Below are 15,729 nucleotides of genomic sequence, written 5' to 3'. Positions count from 1 at the left end.
TACAAAAGATAAAGGATTACCAAAAATATACTAAGTGTTCAGAAATAGAAAACAGATTGTTATGAAAGCCACATGAAACATAACAGACAGTATTAGCTACAGAAAATAAAGTATTGATCATTTTATTTAGTGAAAGTCCACAATTAACAAGCAACCAACATCTGCGGTTTGCATTTGGGATTTTTTATTAAAGTATTATGGTCAAGATTTTTAGATATATGAATACCTAAAGTTAAGCTCTTAAATTCATACTTAGACACCTATAACCTGACTTACAGAAGCATTGCGAATCCAGCAGCTACCACTGACTTCAGAATGAATTTGGACCACAAACCTCAATATACAAAGATAACTGAAAAATGCATTACGGAGTTTGTTCCAACAGCACTATCCAAGATATACATGGCATATCGTAACCAACTTATCTTGCTTTACTTCTCACCCCTGAAAATTGTACAGTCTACTTTTGTTTACTGATTAGGATGGGAAACTCATTAGAATGGGAAAGATTGCTGCTTTCAAGCTCTCTTCCTCCCTCCCATTTCAAGTTAGCTGCAAAGAAATTTGATAGAGCAAAAGTTTTAGACTCAGATTGCTATAAACTAATGTTTAAGTCATCCAAACGTTTGAGAATTTATACAGTACTTCAAATATATCTTGTGAAAAGCAAGTATTTGTATATGGCATGCTGGAAATATGTGTGCTAAATATAAGCAAGGAATTGAAAACTATATTGTAATCTTGTTGAATTTAAAGATCTATTTTGCTTGGTCCTTCACGGAAAGGAAGTTTGGATATCCAAAAAGTGGTGCTTTTAATTTGAGTCAGCACTGAACTAGAAGAGTGCTCTAGCACTGTGCTAAAAGGTGCTGTGTTTTAGAAAAGATGTAAAGCCTGGACCTGACCACTTGTAGACATTTCATGACATTGTTTGTAAGGTATCAGCTGTAAATGCTGGTGTCTGGACCAAATGCCAATTTGTATAAGGGAAGGTTATTCCCAGTAATCTTGTTTATCATCTCTTTCTTTTCTCCTATCCTTCCTAGCAAAAAGTCTTATGGACAGCATTCAGACTCTACCAAATCAGGAAGCAGGAGGAAAATATCTGTCAATCATAGTCAGTACATAAGGCCCAATGCATCCCTAAATAGCTGAGGGGAGGTGGGAGGAATGTAGAATGGGAGAAGACTATAACAAATAGGATTACTAATGTCATATGTCCCTCTTCTCCCATTCCAATTGGCAAATGCCCTTAGAGATAGTGGATATAGTATATGGTGTCATCCCAAAGGAGGGTTTACATGTAGTGAAGCTTGGAAAACCAACTAGCCAAACTAAGTGTCAGTGGCAAAAGACAACCAGCTGGTAGTGACAGTTGAAAGTATACAGCTATGAACAGATGGTCACCTTGCAAATAGAAGAGGCAGATATCTCAACTCTCCATGCACCAGATTTTGCCATACCACGCGACACTTACGATGTAAGGACAAGTTTTTCATAGTTCGGCTACAGTATTTTTACTGATGGCCTTGCTTTTATTGCAACTCTCAAAGCAAAGAGAATAGTTGCTTAGAGTTTGAGTTTTAGCTATGAACTCTACTGAAGAGAGAAATATTACTGAATCAGGACCTTCTTGAAGCCTGCTGGTAAAATGCTGAGGACACACTGAAAGAAGCATCATTATATATCCTCCCCTTTCTCCAACATCCAGTGAATGAAGATGCACTAACCTAAGAGAACGTTGTCAAGGCTGATTATTTTCCGCATCAGAGCTCACAAATGCCACTCAGCAATTTCCTCCGAGAAATCTATAATTAAATAGCTCTGCTCAATCTCCAGGCCATCCCTCAAGGCTAGGTGTTCTGAGTTGGGGAAGCTGGCTGATCTCAGATAGCAGTTCTGGCCTATTAAGTAGCTGCTATGTAGAAGTATACGGTGATGCTCCGGAGGTCAGAAAACCAAAGATGATGGGGCCACCAAGAAGCCAGCAGGATCATTTATATCTAGCCTAATTTCTCTTGCAGCTTTACAGAACACTATTAGGACAGGGAACCAATATCCCAGTTCCTTATTTCAATCTCAGGCCAATGTATTTTCCCCATTGTTTCGGGACAGAAGTATTTTCCAAAATGCGGTTAGTGTGGCTGTCTTGCTGGAGTCAAGCCAATTGACTGTTTTGGACTCAGCTGCCGGCACACCTCCTGGAAGACTTGAGGTGCAGGCTCCACTTTCCCAATGTCCTGGACAGGAGCTCCCCTGGCCTAAGAGAGAGACTGTTCTGAGGGAGGCAGGGAAAGGCTATGTCCAAACACAGATGGGACAAGTGGGGAAGGAAGGAACACGGAGCTATGTGTTCCTTTTTACTGTAGTTTTGTTGTTATTGCATTATGTAGTCCCTAGGGCCCCACTGTGCTAAGCACTGTATACAGAGAGCAAGAGGCAGTCCTTGTCCCAAAGGATTTTATAATCTAAACAGACAAAAAAGGATAGGGGAATAGCAATAACATGCAAGCAGAGTGAACTGAGTTTTCATTTGCAAACATCAAGCTAGTTCCATGATTTGGCTTTATTGTGACGGGGAGGGGGCAGGTGAGGTGTCCTGGTGGGAAAGGATTAGCTAAATGTAAAGGACAGGGGATATCGAAGGAAGGAACAGAGACAAGAAAAAAATGGAAGGCAGGTAGAGTTAAACTGAGGTGAAGAGATTATGCGTAAAGGGATTAAAGCAAATAACCAGTCAGCTCAGGGGAGAGAATGACCCACCTAAGAACTGTAGAAAGTAGCCAACAGTGCCTTCAGGAGCTACCTGAGTTTGCTTGAGGGTGATTGTTTGGTTGGCTCCACCCAGGAGTTTTTCCTCTTCCTCAACCCCACATGGTTCAGGAGAGGTGTGGAGGCAGGGTGTGCTTCAGGTCACAAATGATAACCCAAAGCTCCAGCATGTTGGTATTGAGACTACAGGGAAAGAATCATTTCCTAGACTCAAAAGAAGTCTGAGTTCAAGAGGCAAGTATCATGGCAAGAATGGGGGTGGTGCAGTACATACCTCAGACCCATTGTATGCAGAGAGGAGGAAGTACCACATAGGACTGATTCCTTGACAGATAGAATGAGGGGGAAAAGGCCAATGCCACTAAAGGAGTGGAAACCTCTGAAGATGGAAATGAGCCCAGAGTGGTGGGGAATGCCAGAGTCTGCCTTGGAATCCATGCTATGTTTGAAGGGATTATCCCCCAAAGCAACCAAAAGGTAAAATGGGGTCATAAGTGAAGGACAGGCCTTGGTCTTACAGCACTGTATGTACTGAAACACCTTTGTAAAAATGGCATTGTAGGGTTCTATAATTCACTATCTCACTAATTTGCATTTCAAATCTGCTCAAGTTGCAATGGTTTGCTCTGCTGCCTGTAATTAGGCTTCTCAGATATACCTGTGCAATCCTGTTTTCAGATTTTATCAGTTAGACCTGTGCAAGCACTTACACCTAATGAGGTACACAGGTATCCTGATGGAGCCACAAACTAAGCAAGGAGGGCCAGGAAGATCTGGAATAGCAGAAATTCCCCTCATCCACTGGGCTCACTGATACAGAGAACCGACAACCTGCAGTCACTTACAGAGGTTAAAAAGAAGGCTTAACAGGAGCCACTCTGAGAAAGAGCTCTGGCTGGCTCCTTGGTTGCTGGGCTTCTGCAAGTAGCCACAAAAGGAAAAGCTTTTGTTCTCTTTGGGTTGAGATCTGGACAGAAGCACCTACAGGATGGGGAATCTTCTTGACAGTGCAGACAGGAGGAATGGTGCCTCCTTGTGCTGCTTTGTTCATCTTTACTTCTCCTCTATAGCTTTGATTCTGTGGTTCTTCATTCTCTTTTCTTGAACAAGAATTATAACAAATAAGAAAGTATACAGAAAAAGAGACAATTGCTCTTCCTTGCTTCCAACATGCAGGAGACAACAAATTGAGAGGAAGTGGGCAAATTGGAGCTTATATTCCACCGATAAATTGATCGGTGGAAAATGAATGCTGTGTATATGGGCTCTTGCCAGACAGAACAGGAGAAGATGCACTGCCAATATGTTTTGTTTCTCCAATAGTTTCAATTGAAAATTTCTTCACTTCCTGTTCCAAAGTGTTGAGTGGTATTGCTGTGCACAATTATATGATGCCACGTTTCACACCAGTGGCGAGTTAAGTCTCTCTCTCTCTGAAAATTTTCATTCTATATTTCACAAAGTCTTGTTATTATAAGAAACACTAAATTTGTGACTGCTCAGTGTTGTCTGCAATGTTAGACCCCTATCCTGAAAAGCAATCTGTCTGCCTATGTGGAATCTTGTGGACTCTGACAGCACTCTGTCTATGAGGCAGGATCACAGCCCTCAGTTGTGCACCCTGCATATTGTTTGCAATGTACTGAAATATGAAGGATAAGAGTATATGACTCCTATTCTCCCTGGTTCCTCAGAATACTGAGTCATGTTCAAGGTTAAGGTCCTGATCTTCAAGGTGCTCAATGGCCTAGGCGAGTATATCTAAAACCTCCTTAGATTAGGACCATGGTTGACAACTCCCTTCCTCAGGCAGAATGGAACTTTCTACCGTATGGGTGAAGTTTGTCTGTGCAGGAGACGGACTGAGGAATTAACTCAGTACCATCACCTTCTATTCCATGAGCAAGCTGCACTTCTTTGACTTGCCTTCTCTAACAAATAAAGCAATACGTATATTTAAAACAAACAACACCCCACCCCCCCCGCAAACCCCTATCAAAACAAAAAACACTAAGCTGCACACACAATTCTTCCCCTGCAGAGAAGACAAGAAAGAATGAACTACATATGACAGACGTTACTGGAAAGTAATGAAATCCTACAGTGAGAAGGGCAGTGTAAGAACCTATGTAGAACAATACAAGTAGAACAGAATGAAGCTATTTGAGTAAGCAATACCTGAAATATCTATATTCTGTGCATGCAAAGCAATTTGGGATTGTAAACAACACTATATAAATGCACTAAATCAATTATTAACCTTACATTCAGACATCTATGATACAGACAACCACAAAGTACCATCAAAACATATCACAAACCTAATATTAAAAACAAAATGTAATATAAAAAAGATGATTGAATACATGAAGCATAAAATATTCGCTATACACAAAATTGAATTTTGTAAACTTTTAAAATAAAAATTTCTACTGTAAAATAAAGAGAACATACTTCTCCCTCAGGATCACTACATATTCAGGGACAAAAGAAACCTATGTATTGTACGTTAAAAACCCTCTCTCTGATTTACCTTGCAATAGGTTCATTCCTATCCTGGTAAACATTTATTCGACCAACAAATCTGTAAGAGGAAAAGTACTTTAGTATCAATCCCAGATATTAAGTTATTTTATATAGAACATACGCAAATACAACTTGAGAAGTATTTATAAAACATTTTAAAAATCCGTATTATGACGATCTGAAATTTTATATAGAGAGACAGCATCTCACTTGTAAAAAAACTTGCAAAAATACATTAAGATGAAGATTATTTTTAAAATTCTCTATGAAGGCTCTGTATGCTATAAAAGTTCATTAAATGTTATATGGACAACATATAATAAAAATAATAGAGAAGGAAGCCTGAAAATTTGGATTATTTGAAACATATTAAACTTTTTATAAACTTCACTTTTATAAGCCAGCATTTGAAGACATCAGTTATAACAGTGAGTCAATACAAATTTTGTGTGTAACAAAGGCGAATGTGGTTCTAAGGTTACTTGCAGACCTTCTAATTAGAGCACATTTCTTCATTCATTTTCAATTCCTGAAAGATACGGTTACCTACCAAAACTATAGTTCTTCGAGAAGTGATGCAGCTGTGTATTTCATTTAGATGTGTGCACGCCCAGCACACCAGAGCCGAACAATTTTGCCTAGCAGTACCTGTAGCAATCGGCGCTTGTGCCTCATGGCCATAGCCCCTTCCCCGGCTATAATGAGGTGACACTGCCTCTGCCTCTGCCCCTGCTCAGTTCCTTCTTACTAACCGTGGCCAGAGTCAGAACTGTGCGTAGTTCTTAAACTCACAATTCCTTGGTTTTTGACTTAATTGTTCTAGTTGCATATAGTTAGTTAGTACCCTTAATATTAATGTTAGTTAGCTTAGACACCTTTTCCTAAAGCAGCATCTTCTCAAGCAGGCCAGGAAGTCTGTCTCAGCACCAAAGCCTATAGAGGATTGGAAGTCGCCCTCAACCTCGGTGAGTGGTACTGACTTACACTCTGGAACTGGCCCCTCTCCAAAGAGGTGAAGAAAACACTCCGCATTGAGTGTGCCAAAGAAAAGGTGTCAAGACCAATCAAGATCTTGTGGAGACTCTTCTTCCTCTTCCAGGAAGAGTATGGCTATTGCCACCCCAGCACGCGGGAAGAAGCAGGTCCTTCCAACTGCTCCCCAGTCCTGTGCAGGGGTGTGGGAGACCCCATACCACTGACTCCAGTTCCAGTCCTGGGGCACCTGTTGAGTCTAGTATTGACGGCGATGCCGGCACTGGTTGTTTCCACACTAGCGGCATATCAGAAGGTGGCAGACCTCCTTTGCCTTTCCATCCCAAGCTCACCATTGGTCCAGGACTTCACCAGGGTTATGGCATCCTCAGCCTCACTGCCTGGATGGGCAGCTGAACCTTCAGGTGTACGGGCACCGCAGACTGTGGAAGTGAGGCCATTGCTGGGCTCAGCACAAGGGATCTCCTTGACACTGGGAAACTCCTTTGTGGTGCCAGTGTTACTGTGGCAGCATTCCCTGCCCTCCACCTCAGCACCATCAGCAGCATTGGTACCACCGCTGACTTCGTACTGACACCACTCCCAGCGCCAGAGAGAACCAAGGCATACTCTGTGGTGGCTGTGCCGTTTCCACCATTGTACCAGTCCTTCCCTCGCTATGGGTGACAGACAAGTCAGGCCGGTTGCTTGTGCCTCCTGGGCTGGCTCCATCTTTATGCCCTGAAACCCAAGTTTCCTCGGCATCCAGGTCAGGGTCCTCTTCCGCTCTCCATCGCCTGGCCCATATCCAGGACTGTTCACCGAGCAGCATTGGTACTGAGTTCAGCATTCTGGCCTGGTGCCGACTGGCCACCAATGCTTTATCCTTATGCTCTGTAGCCTCCATAGAATCTGTGGGATGCTCCTCAATCGTGGAGGCTGTCCTTCTCAATCCACTCCCAGGCAACATCAATGGGCACTTCAGTGGCTGGGGTTGTCCTTCCCCATATGAAGCCTCCAGAGTTGTCCCATCCAGGTCCATGACCCATCACTGGCACAGTTAACGGTCTCTTCATTGTCCCTGAACAAATTCAGTGATGCCCAGCTCTCCTTTAATGCCTGAGGATTTCAAGGCCTTCAAGGACCCCCTGTGATGTGTGGCTGCTTCCTTGAGCATCCAGATGGAGTTCTTGCAGGAGAACATCTGTAATTTGCTAGACCCCATGGAGAGTGACTCTCCCCATTAATGATGCGCACCTGGAACCTGGAAAGGTTCTTTGGAGCACGCCAGCTTTGGTGCCACCGAGGGGAATGCTACTTTGTCCCGACGCTGGGATTTGAGGGGTTTTACTTCCACTTTACCCCTATATCCCTGGTCATAACCGCTGGGAACAACACAGCCCAGCAGGGCAAATTTAAGTCCACTCCTCAGGACAAGGACTCTAAACGACTGGACTAAATGGTAGAAAGATCTATACCTCCTCTTCCCTGCCAATGTTGTTTGATAACCAGCAGGAATTGTTGTCCAAGTACAACTTTGTAAATTGGACAGCTATGTCTAAGTTTACAAACCACTTGCCTGAAGCCTCCAAGGAGAAATTTCGAGCGATTATTGCCAAAGGCTGCTTGGTAGCGAAGATGTCACTGCAGTGTGTGCTTGACGTGGCCGACACTTTGGCCAGAGTGATGACCTCAGCCGTGACCATGAGAAGGGCATCCTGGCTGCACAGTTTGGGTATTTCTCCTGCGGTGCAGCAGGCAATAGAAGATTTGCCCTTCAACAGTCGGGTGCTTTTTCAGACAAAACCAATGAACCTATGCACTCCTTCAAGGATTCTAGGGCTACTCTATGTTCCTTGGGGGTGTTTATGCTGGTGGCCAAAATGTGCCATTACAGCACCCAGCAACAGTGCCAGCAGCAGCACTGCCCTCAACACCCCTTTGGGCAATCTTCCTCTCCCCTGAGACAGCAGTACTACCTAGAAAAGGACATATGTCCCAAATGGGGGCATTCCGGCTCTGGGTTCTGCCAGTCAACGTGACCTACACCAGCACCCCCAAGCATCAAGTGTGACTCCTTTTTCCAGTTGGGACTTCAATTATCTCGTTTCCCTGTTTTTCTTCTCCCCCCCCCCACCATTTGGGGCCTGCTTTCTCAATGTTTGGGGCCTGATTACCACCCACAGCTGGTTCCTAAGAATTATCAGATCAGGCTACGCTATCCAGTTCCTCTTCACCCTTCCTCCCCACACTCCCTCCCAGTCTCTCTTCAGGGATTCCTCTCACGGGATACTGCTCCTTGAGCAGGTCCAATCTCTACTGGTTCTGGGAGCAGTGGAAGAAATTCCTCTGGTGCACCAGCGTTAAGGTTTTTATTTCTGGTTCTTTCTGGTTCCCAAATCCAAAAGGAGGGGCAGATCTACTTTTGACCTATGCAGCTTTATCATATATATAGGATACATGAAGCTCTGAATGGTAACCCTGTCAACTATCCTCCTGGGTTGACTCAATGACTGGTTTGCTGCTCTGGACCTTCAGGATGCTTATTTTCATGTGGTGATCCTCCCAAGCCACAGAAGATTCCTCCAGTTCATTGTGGCAAACCATCATTTTCAATACATAGTCCTCCCCTTCAGTCTGTCTTCTGTCCCTGGGTTTTTAACCAAATGTATGATCATGCTGATGGCAGACCTCAGGAACAAGAAAACCCATGTCTTCCTGTATCTTGACAACTGATTACTAAGGGACAGGTCCAGAGAAAATATTCTCATGTACCCATTACGCTGTGCTTGCTTGACCATCTGAGTCTCATCCTAAACAGTGGGAAGTCAACATTTGTCACCATTCAGAAAATTGAGTTCACTAAGGCCCTAATAGACTCTACACATTTGAGAGGTTTTTTTGACAACTGACGATTCTCAGACCACTTGTCACTTTTGTTTTGGGGTCTACAGTTTCAGCCTTCCAAGACAGTTTGCACGTGTCTGAGGCTCTTATATCACACTCAGGTGGTTCAATTTGCCTTCTTCCTCTTCAAATGTGGCTCAGGACAGTTTACTCTTCAACCCGTCGCCCCTTAGTCTGCCTCCCCTTGTTGATCCTGGGCTCCTTCCAGTGATGGATGGTTCAAAGGAATGTATGTCAGGGCATTCCCTTTGTCTGGCTCTTAACAACCAGGACTGTGGTCACCAACACCTCTCTGATAGGTTGGGGAACACATCTGGTTCCACTGAATGTTCAGCATCTGTGATCGGAGCAGGATGCTCCACGGCATATCAACATCATAATGCATGTCACATTTTTCTAGACCACACCAGAGGCTCAGTGGTTCACATACTTAGCGACATTACCATTGCTGTGTATTATTTGAGCAGGCGACAGGGAACACACTCCAGAGTGTTCTGCGAAGAGGCAACCAGGCTGTGGCAGTTCTACATCAAGTAGAGTATCACTCTGATAGCTGATAACTCGCCCGGAGCCCAGAACCATCTCATGGACCATTTCAGCAGGAATTTTAACCTGAGTCACAAGTGGTCTATGAAGCCCAGTATTCTGCAAATCAACTTCACAGCTTGGGGGCAGCCTGACAATCAACCTATTCATTACAAGAGAAAACAGGAAATGCTGTCTCTTCTACTCTCAAGGTGATACAAAGGATTTTCCAGCTTCTCTGTGTGCTGCAAACATTGATCAGCACTGAGGCACTGTCCAGCATCAATAGTACTGATCTGTCACCATTAGCTGAAGGAGAGAAAGATCGAATTTGGGGTTTATGTAAATTAGTGAAATTGGACTGGTGACAGTGAAACATAATGTTAAGGTACATATAAGTGTGTGTGTGTGTGTATATATATATATATTTGGTAATTATAAGGATTTAGATCGTTAATAAAGAAAGTTTTAAGCAGTTACAGCTAGAGAAAGCAACATGGTGGTCGCAAGAAACCAAAGCTGTGAAAACCAAAATGGAGGCCTTAGAACGATTCAGCCAATAGCAGCAAGAAGGCTGGTTGGGGTGAAATAAAGGTCACTCCAGAAACCTGAAGAGTGGGGTCAGTTAGGCAGAACCCAGGTCTTCAAACAGGTCCATCTTTAAAGCGCAGGTTTTCAATCAGGTCCAACTTTGATTGACAGAGAGAGGGCTCAAAGCTGATTGGCTGATAATGATAGGGATTGAAGAAACAACCAATCAGAACAGATCAAAATCTGTATATAAGGCAAGGAGCTGAGAGGCTTTAGTTAGTTTGTCTGTGAAAGTGGAAAAGTACCTGTATCTGTGTGGGAAAAAAGAATCATAGCGGATAGAAACGGGAGAGAAGGAAGTCCACTAAAAAAGCTAAATCATTATGTATCAGTAAGTGGTGGAAAAACAGCAGCAATAACAATGCCATTTTGACAGAACAGAAGGAACAGTCAGAGGGAAGGGGGAAGATATCAAAGTAGAAAGCATAATGACTCCAATATACATATAAGGTAATATGTAAATGTGTATGTATGGGATGTTAAAGCTGGATGATTGTGTATGTATACTTTGTTGTTATATGTATAGTTTTAATGTTTAAGAACTTGCTGTCAGCCTCCTGTGTGTGACTGGCCATCCCATATAGAATGCAATCACTTAAAGCTGTTTTCCAATTGTAGGATATTGCAATTTTGCATACTTTAATGTGCATCTGTGCTAACAGGATTTTATACCTTTGTTAAGAAAACATGTGGTTTATTTCTTTAGTATATGTTTTAGATCTGCTATGTTTTCCTAATATTATTATGTGTTTTAGAGTTATTGTATTAGGAAATATTGCATTAAATTAAGGTTACTTTTGTTTTTGAAGGTGTCATAAATATAAAGGGAAGGGTAAACCCCTTTGAAATCCCTCCTGGCCAGGGGAAAGCTCCTCTCACCTGTAAAGGGTTAAGAAGCTAAAGGTAACCTCGCTGGCACCTGACCAAAATGACCAATGAGGAGACAAGATACTTTCAAAAGCTGGGAGGAGGGAGAGAAACAAAGGGTCTGTGTCTGTCTGTATGCTGGGTCTTTGCCGAGGATAGACCAGGAATGGAGTCTTAGAACTTTTAGTAAGTAATCTAGCTAGGTATGTGTTAGATTATGATTTCTTTAAATGGCTGAGAAAAGAATTGTGCTGAATAGAATAACTATTTCTGTCTGTGTATCTTTTTTATAACTTAAGGTTTTGCCTAGAGGGGTTCTCTATGTTTTTGAATCTAATTACCCTGTAAGATATCTACCATCCTGATTTTACAGGGGGGATTTCTTTATTTCTATTTACTTCTATTTTTTATTAAAAGTCTTCTTGTAAAAAACTGAATGCTTTTTCATTGTTCTCAGATCCAAGGGTTTGGGTCTGTGGTCACCTATGCAAATTGGTGAGGCTTTTTATCCAACATTTCCCAGGAAAGGGGGGGGTGCAAGTGTTGGGAGGATTGTTCATTGTTCTTAAGATCCAAGGGTCTGGGTCTGTAGTCACCTAGGCAAATTGGTGAGGCTTTTTACCAAACCTTGTCCAGGAAGTGGGGTGCAGGGTTTTGGGAAGTATTTTGGGGGGAAAGACGCGTCCAAACAGCTCTTCCCCAGTAACCAGTATTAGTTTGGTGGTGGTAGCGGCCAGTCCAAGGACAACGGGGGGGAATATTTTGTACCTTGGGGAAGTTTTGACCTAAGCTGGTAAAGATAAGCTTAGGAGGTTTTTTCATGCAGGTCCCCACATCTGTACCCTAGAGTTCAGAGTGGGGGAGGAACCTTGACATGGTGGCACAGTGGTGGGATTAACCTGAAATCATTTTGAGATCCAGTTGAGATTTTTTGAACTAGAAATACAGATTTTAAAAAGGAAATTTTTCTTTCCTGTGGAAAGGAAGTCCAGAAAGCAGCTTTGAAACTGAAAGCAGCTTTGTTTTCTCTGCTTTGTGGCCAAGCAGAGACAAAAGGGGATTATCTTGTGAATTGCAGGTTTTCTTTGCCTGAGAGGCAGGGTACTTAACTCCTGCAGGGAAATTCACAGTCTTCCAACCCAGAGGTTTTTTTTTTCTTTTCTTCCTAAAAGTAAATAGGGGATGTGTGTTCTACCCATTTGCTTTTTCTTTGGGCTGGGTAAGCAGGTTTCCAAGTAGTTGGAGGTTTTTTGCTTTAATTTGGGCCCAGAGCAGAGACAAGGGAATTGTCTTTTTCTGTAGGCTGACAATCACTATCAGAGAATAGGTATTCTATTCCAGCACAGCAAAATTTTACAGCCAAGTTTTGTTTGTTTATTTCTAAACCTCGGGTGTAAAGTTAGTTAAAAACAGAGAGGTTAGAATGGCAAAATCCGCGGCTCGACTACAGCTCGAATTAGCCAAATTTCAGGCTGAGGAAAGACAAAGGGAACATGAAAGACAGATAGAACTCATGCGGCTGAAGAAGGAACAAGAAAGGGAGGCAGCGAGAGAAGCAGAACAACACCAAGCGGCTGCTCACAGGAGAGCTATGGAAGCGAGGGACAAAGAACTGGAGGAGAAGGAAAAAGAGAGGAAGTATGTGGAGGAGATGGAGAAGATAAAGGCTCAGCAGAATATCCCAACAAACCCTAGTAATCCTTCTCCAAGTACCACTTCCCATCCCAGAAAGTTCCCCACCTACAAGGCAGGCGATGATACTGAGGCCTTCCTAGAAAACTTCGAAAGGGCCTGCCTTGGGTACAACATCTCTACTGACCAATACATGGTAGAGCTGAGGCCACAGCTCAGTGGACCCTTAGTTGAGGTGGCAGCTGAAATGCCTAAAGAACACATGAACAAGTATGAACTGTTTAAATCCAAGGCGAGAGTCAGAATGGGGATAACACCCGAGCAGTCTCGTCGGAGGTTCAGAGCCCTAAGGTGGAAACCAGACATGTCATTTACCCGACATGCCTACCACATTGTGAAACATTGGGATGCCTGGATATCAGGAGCAAGTGTTGAATCTCCAGTAAATTTGCCCTTCCTAATGCAAATGGAACAATTCTTAGAGGGTGTTCCTGAGGAAATAGAAAGATACATCCTAGATGGGAAACCCAAAACTGTAATCGAGGCAGGAGAGATTGGAGCCAGATGGGTGGAGGTGGCAGAGAAGAAGAAAACTGGTCGCAGTTGGAGCGGAGACCAGAAGGGACCACCCCAGACCACACCCTATTACCGGGGGCCGCCCAAAGCCCCACCTACCTCCCAAAGAACCCTCCAGACCCCTTATCGTCCCACCACCCCGTTCTCCAGCAACCCTCCTCGCCCCAGTGACCCGTCTGCTGGACGATGTTTTAAGTGTAACGAGCTGGGGCATGTAAAGGCCAACTGCCCCAAGAACCCCAACAGATTACAGTTCATTGCACCGGAATCACACCAGAGGTCCACAGGCCCAGATACCTCCCAGATACCCTTGGAGCGGAGGGAAACTGTGAGTGTGGGCAGGAAGAAGGTCACCGCGTGGAGGGACACCGGAGCACAAGTGTCAGCTATCCATGCTTCCTTAGTGGACCCCAATTTAATCAACCCAGAGATCCAAGTGACGATTCAACCCTTCAAGTCCAACTCTTTCGATTTGCCTACAGCCAAGTTGCCTGTCCAGTATAAGGGCTGGTCAGGAATGTGGACTTTTGCAGTCTATGATGATTATCCCACCCCCATGCTGTTGGGGGAAGACTTGGCCAATCATGTGAAGCAGGCCAAGAGGGTGGCAACGGTCACCCGCAGCCAGGCTAAACAAGCCGTGAGGCCTAGCTCTGTTCCGGAAACTTCTATCAGGACCTGGTCAGAGGTGATGGACCCGGACCCCAGGCCAATGTCTGCAACAGCAGTAGTGGATCCAGTCCCAGAGACCCAGACGGAACCAGTCCCAGAACCGGAACCAGCCGAACAACCAACACCAGACCCCGTGTCAGCACTGAATCCAGTACTTGCAACCTCAACACCAGAGGGCCCCACCGAAGCTGAACTGGCAACAGCCGATAACTCTACACAAGAGGCTCAGCCGGAGCCTGAATCCCAACATAGTGCACCAGCGGAGAGCGGTTCACAGTCAACAGAAACAGCTCCATCCCTTATATCGCTTCCAGAGGGACCAAGCCTAGGTCCCCAATCCAATGAGGGACTGATGTCTCCAGCATCAAGGGAACAGTTCCAGACCGAACAGGAAGCAGATGAAAGCCTCCAGAGAGCTTGGACGGTGGCACGGAGCAACCCACCGCCTCTCAGCTCTTCTAATCGATCCAGGTTTGTTGTAGAAAGAGGACTTTTATACAAGGAAACTCTTTCTGGGGGACACCAGAAAGACTGGCATCCTCAGAAACAGTTGGTAGTTCCAACTAAATACCGGGCCAAGCTCTTGAGCTTAGCCCATGATCACCCTAGTGGCCATGCTGGGGTGAACAGGACCAAAGACCGTTTGGGGGGGTCATTCCACTGGGAGGGAATGGGCAAGGATGTTTCTACCTATGTCCAGTCTTGTGAGGTGTGCCAAAGAGTGGGAAAACCCCAAGACCAGGTCAAAGCCCCTCTCCAGCCACTCCCCATCATTGAAGTTCCATTTCAGCGAGTAGCTGTGGATATTCTGGGTCCTTTTCCGAAAAAGACACCCAGAGGAAAGCAGTACATACTGACTTTCATGGATTTTGCCACCCGATGGCCAGAAGCAGTAGCTCTAAGCAACACCAGGGCTAAAAGTGTGTGCCAGGCACTAGCAGACATTTTTGCCAGGGTAGGTTGGCCCTCCGACATCCTCACAGATGCAGGGACTAATTTCCTGGCAGGAACTATGAAAAACCTTTGGGAAGCTCATGGGGTAAATCACTTGGTTGCCACTCCTTACCATCATCAAACAAATGGCATGGTGGAGAAGTTTGATGGAACTTTGGGGGCCATGATACGTAAATTTGTAAATAAGCACTCCAATGATTGGGACCTAGTGTTGCAGCAGTTGCTCTTTGCCTACAGAGCTGTACCACATCCCAGTTTAGGGTTTTCCCCATTTGAACTTGTATATGGCCGTGAGGTTAAGGGGCCATTGCAGTTGGTGAAGCAGCAATGGGAGGGATTTACACCTTCTCCAGGAACTAACATTCTGGACTTTGTAACCAACCTACAAAACACCCTCCGAACCTCTTTAGCCCTTGCTAGAGAAAACTTACAGGATGCTCAAAAAGAGCAAAAAGCCTGGTATGATAAACATGCCAGAGAGCGTTCCTTCAAAGTAGGAGACCAGGTCATGGTCTTAAGGGCGCTCCAGGCCCATAAAATGGAAGCATCGTGGGAAGGGCCATTCACGGTCCAGGAGCGCCTGGGAGCTGTTAATTATCTCATAGCATTCCCCACCTCCAACCGGAAGCCTAAGGTGTACCATATTAATTCTCTAAAGCCCTTTTATTCCAGAGAATTAAAGGTTTGTCAGTTTACAGCCCAGGGAGGAGACGACGCTGAGTGGCCTGAAGGTGT

The 15,729-nt window shown here is 44.4% G+C and overlaps 1 protein-coding gene across 7 annotated transcripts in view; it reads right to left on the bottom strand.

Annotated features, from left to right (window-relative positions):
- Positions 1-15,729, bottom strand: part of ATP11A (ATPase phospholipid transporting 11A) — a 235,337-nt gene that overhangs the window by 68,210 nt on the left and 151,398 nt on the right. For all 7 annotated transcript variants that reach the window (XM_048855438.2, XM_048855445.2, XM_048855455.2 and 4 more), the window contains exon 8: positions 5,306-5,356. In XM_048855438.2, coding sequence (XP_048711395.2) covers positions 5,306-5,356 — 51 coding nt within the window. The remainder of the gene's footprint in view (positions 1-5,305; positions 5,357-15,729) is intronic.

This window comes from Caretta caretta, chromosome 1, assembly GCF_965140235.1.
Source record: "Caretta caretta isolate rCarCar2 chromosome 1, rCarCar1.hap1, whole genome shotgun sequence".
Taxonomy (NCBI): domain Eukaryota; kingdom Metazoa; phylum Chordata; order Testudines; family Cheloniidae; genus Caretta; species Caretta caretta.
Note: the sequence above shows the minus strand (reverse complement) of the source record. Positions and strands in the feature narration are given on the sequence as shown.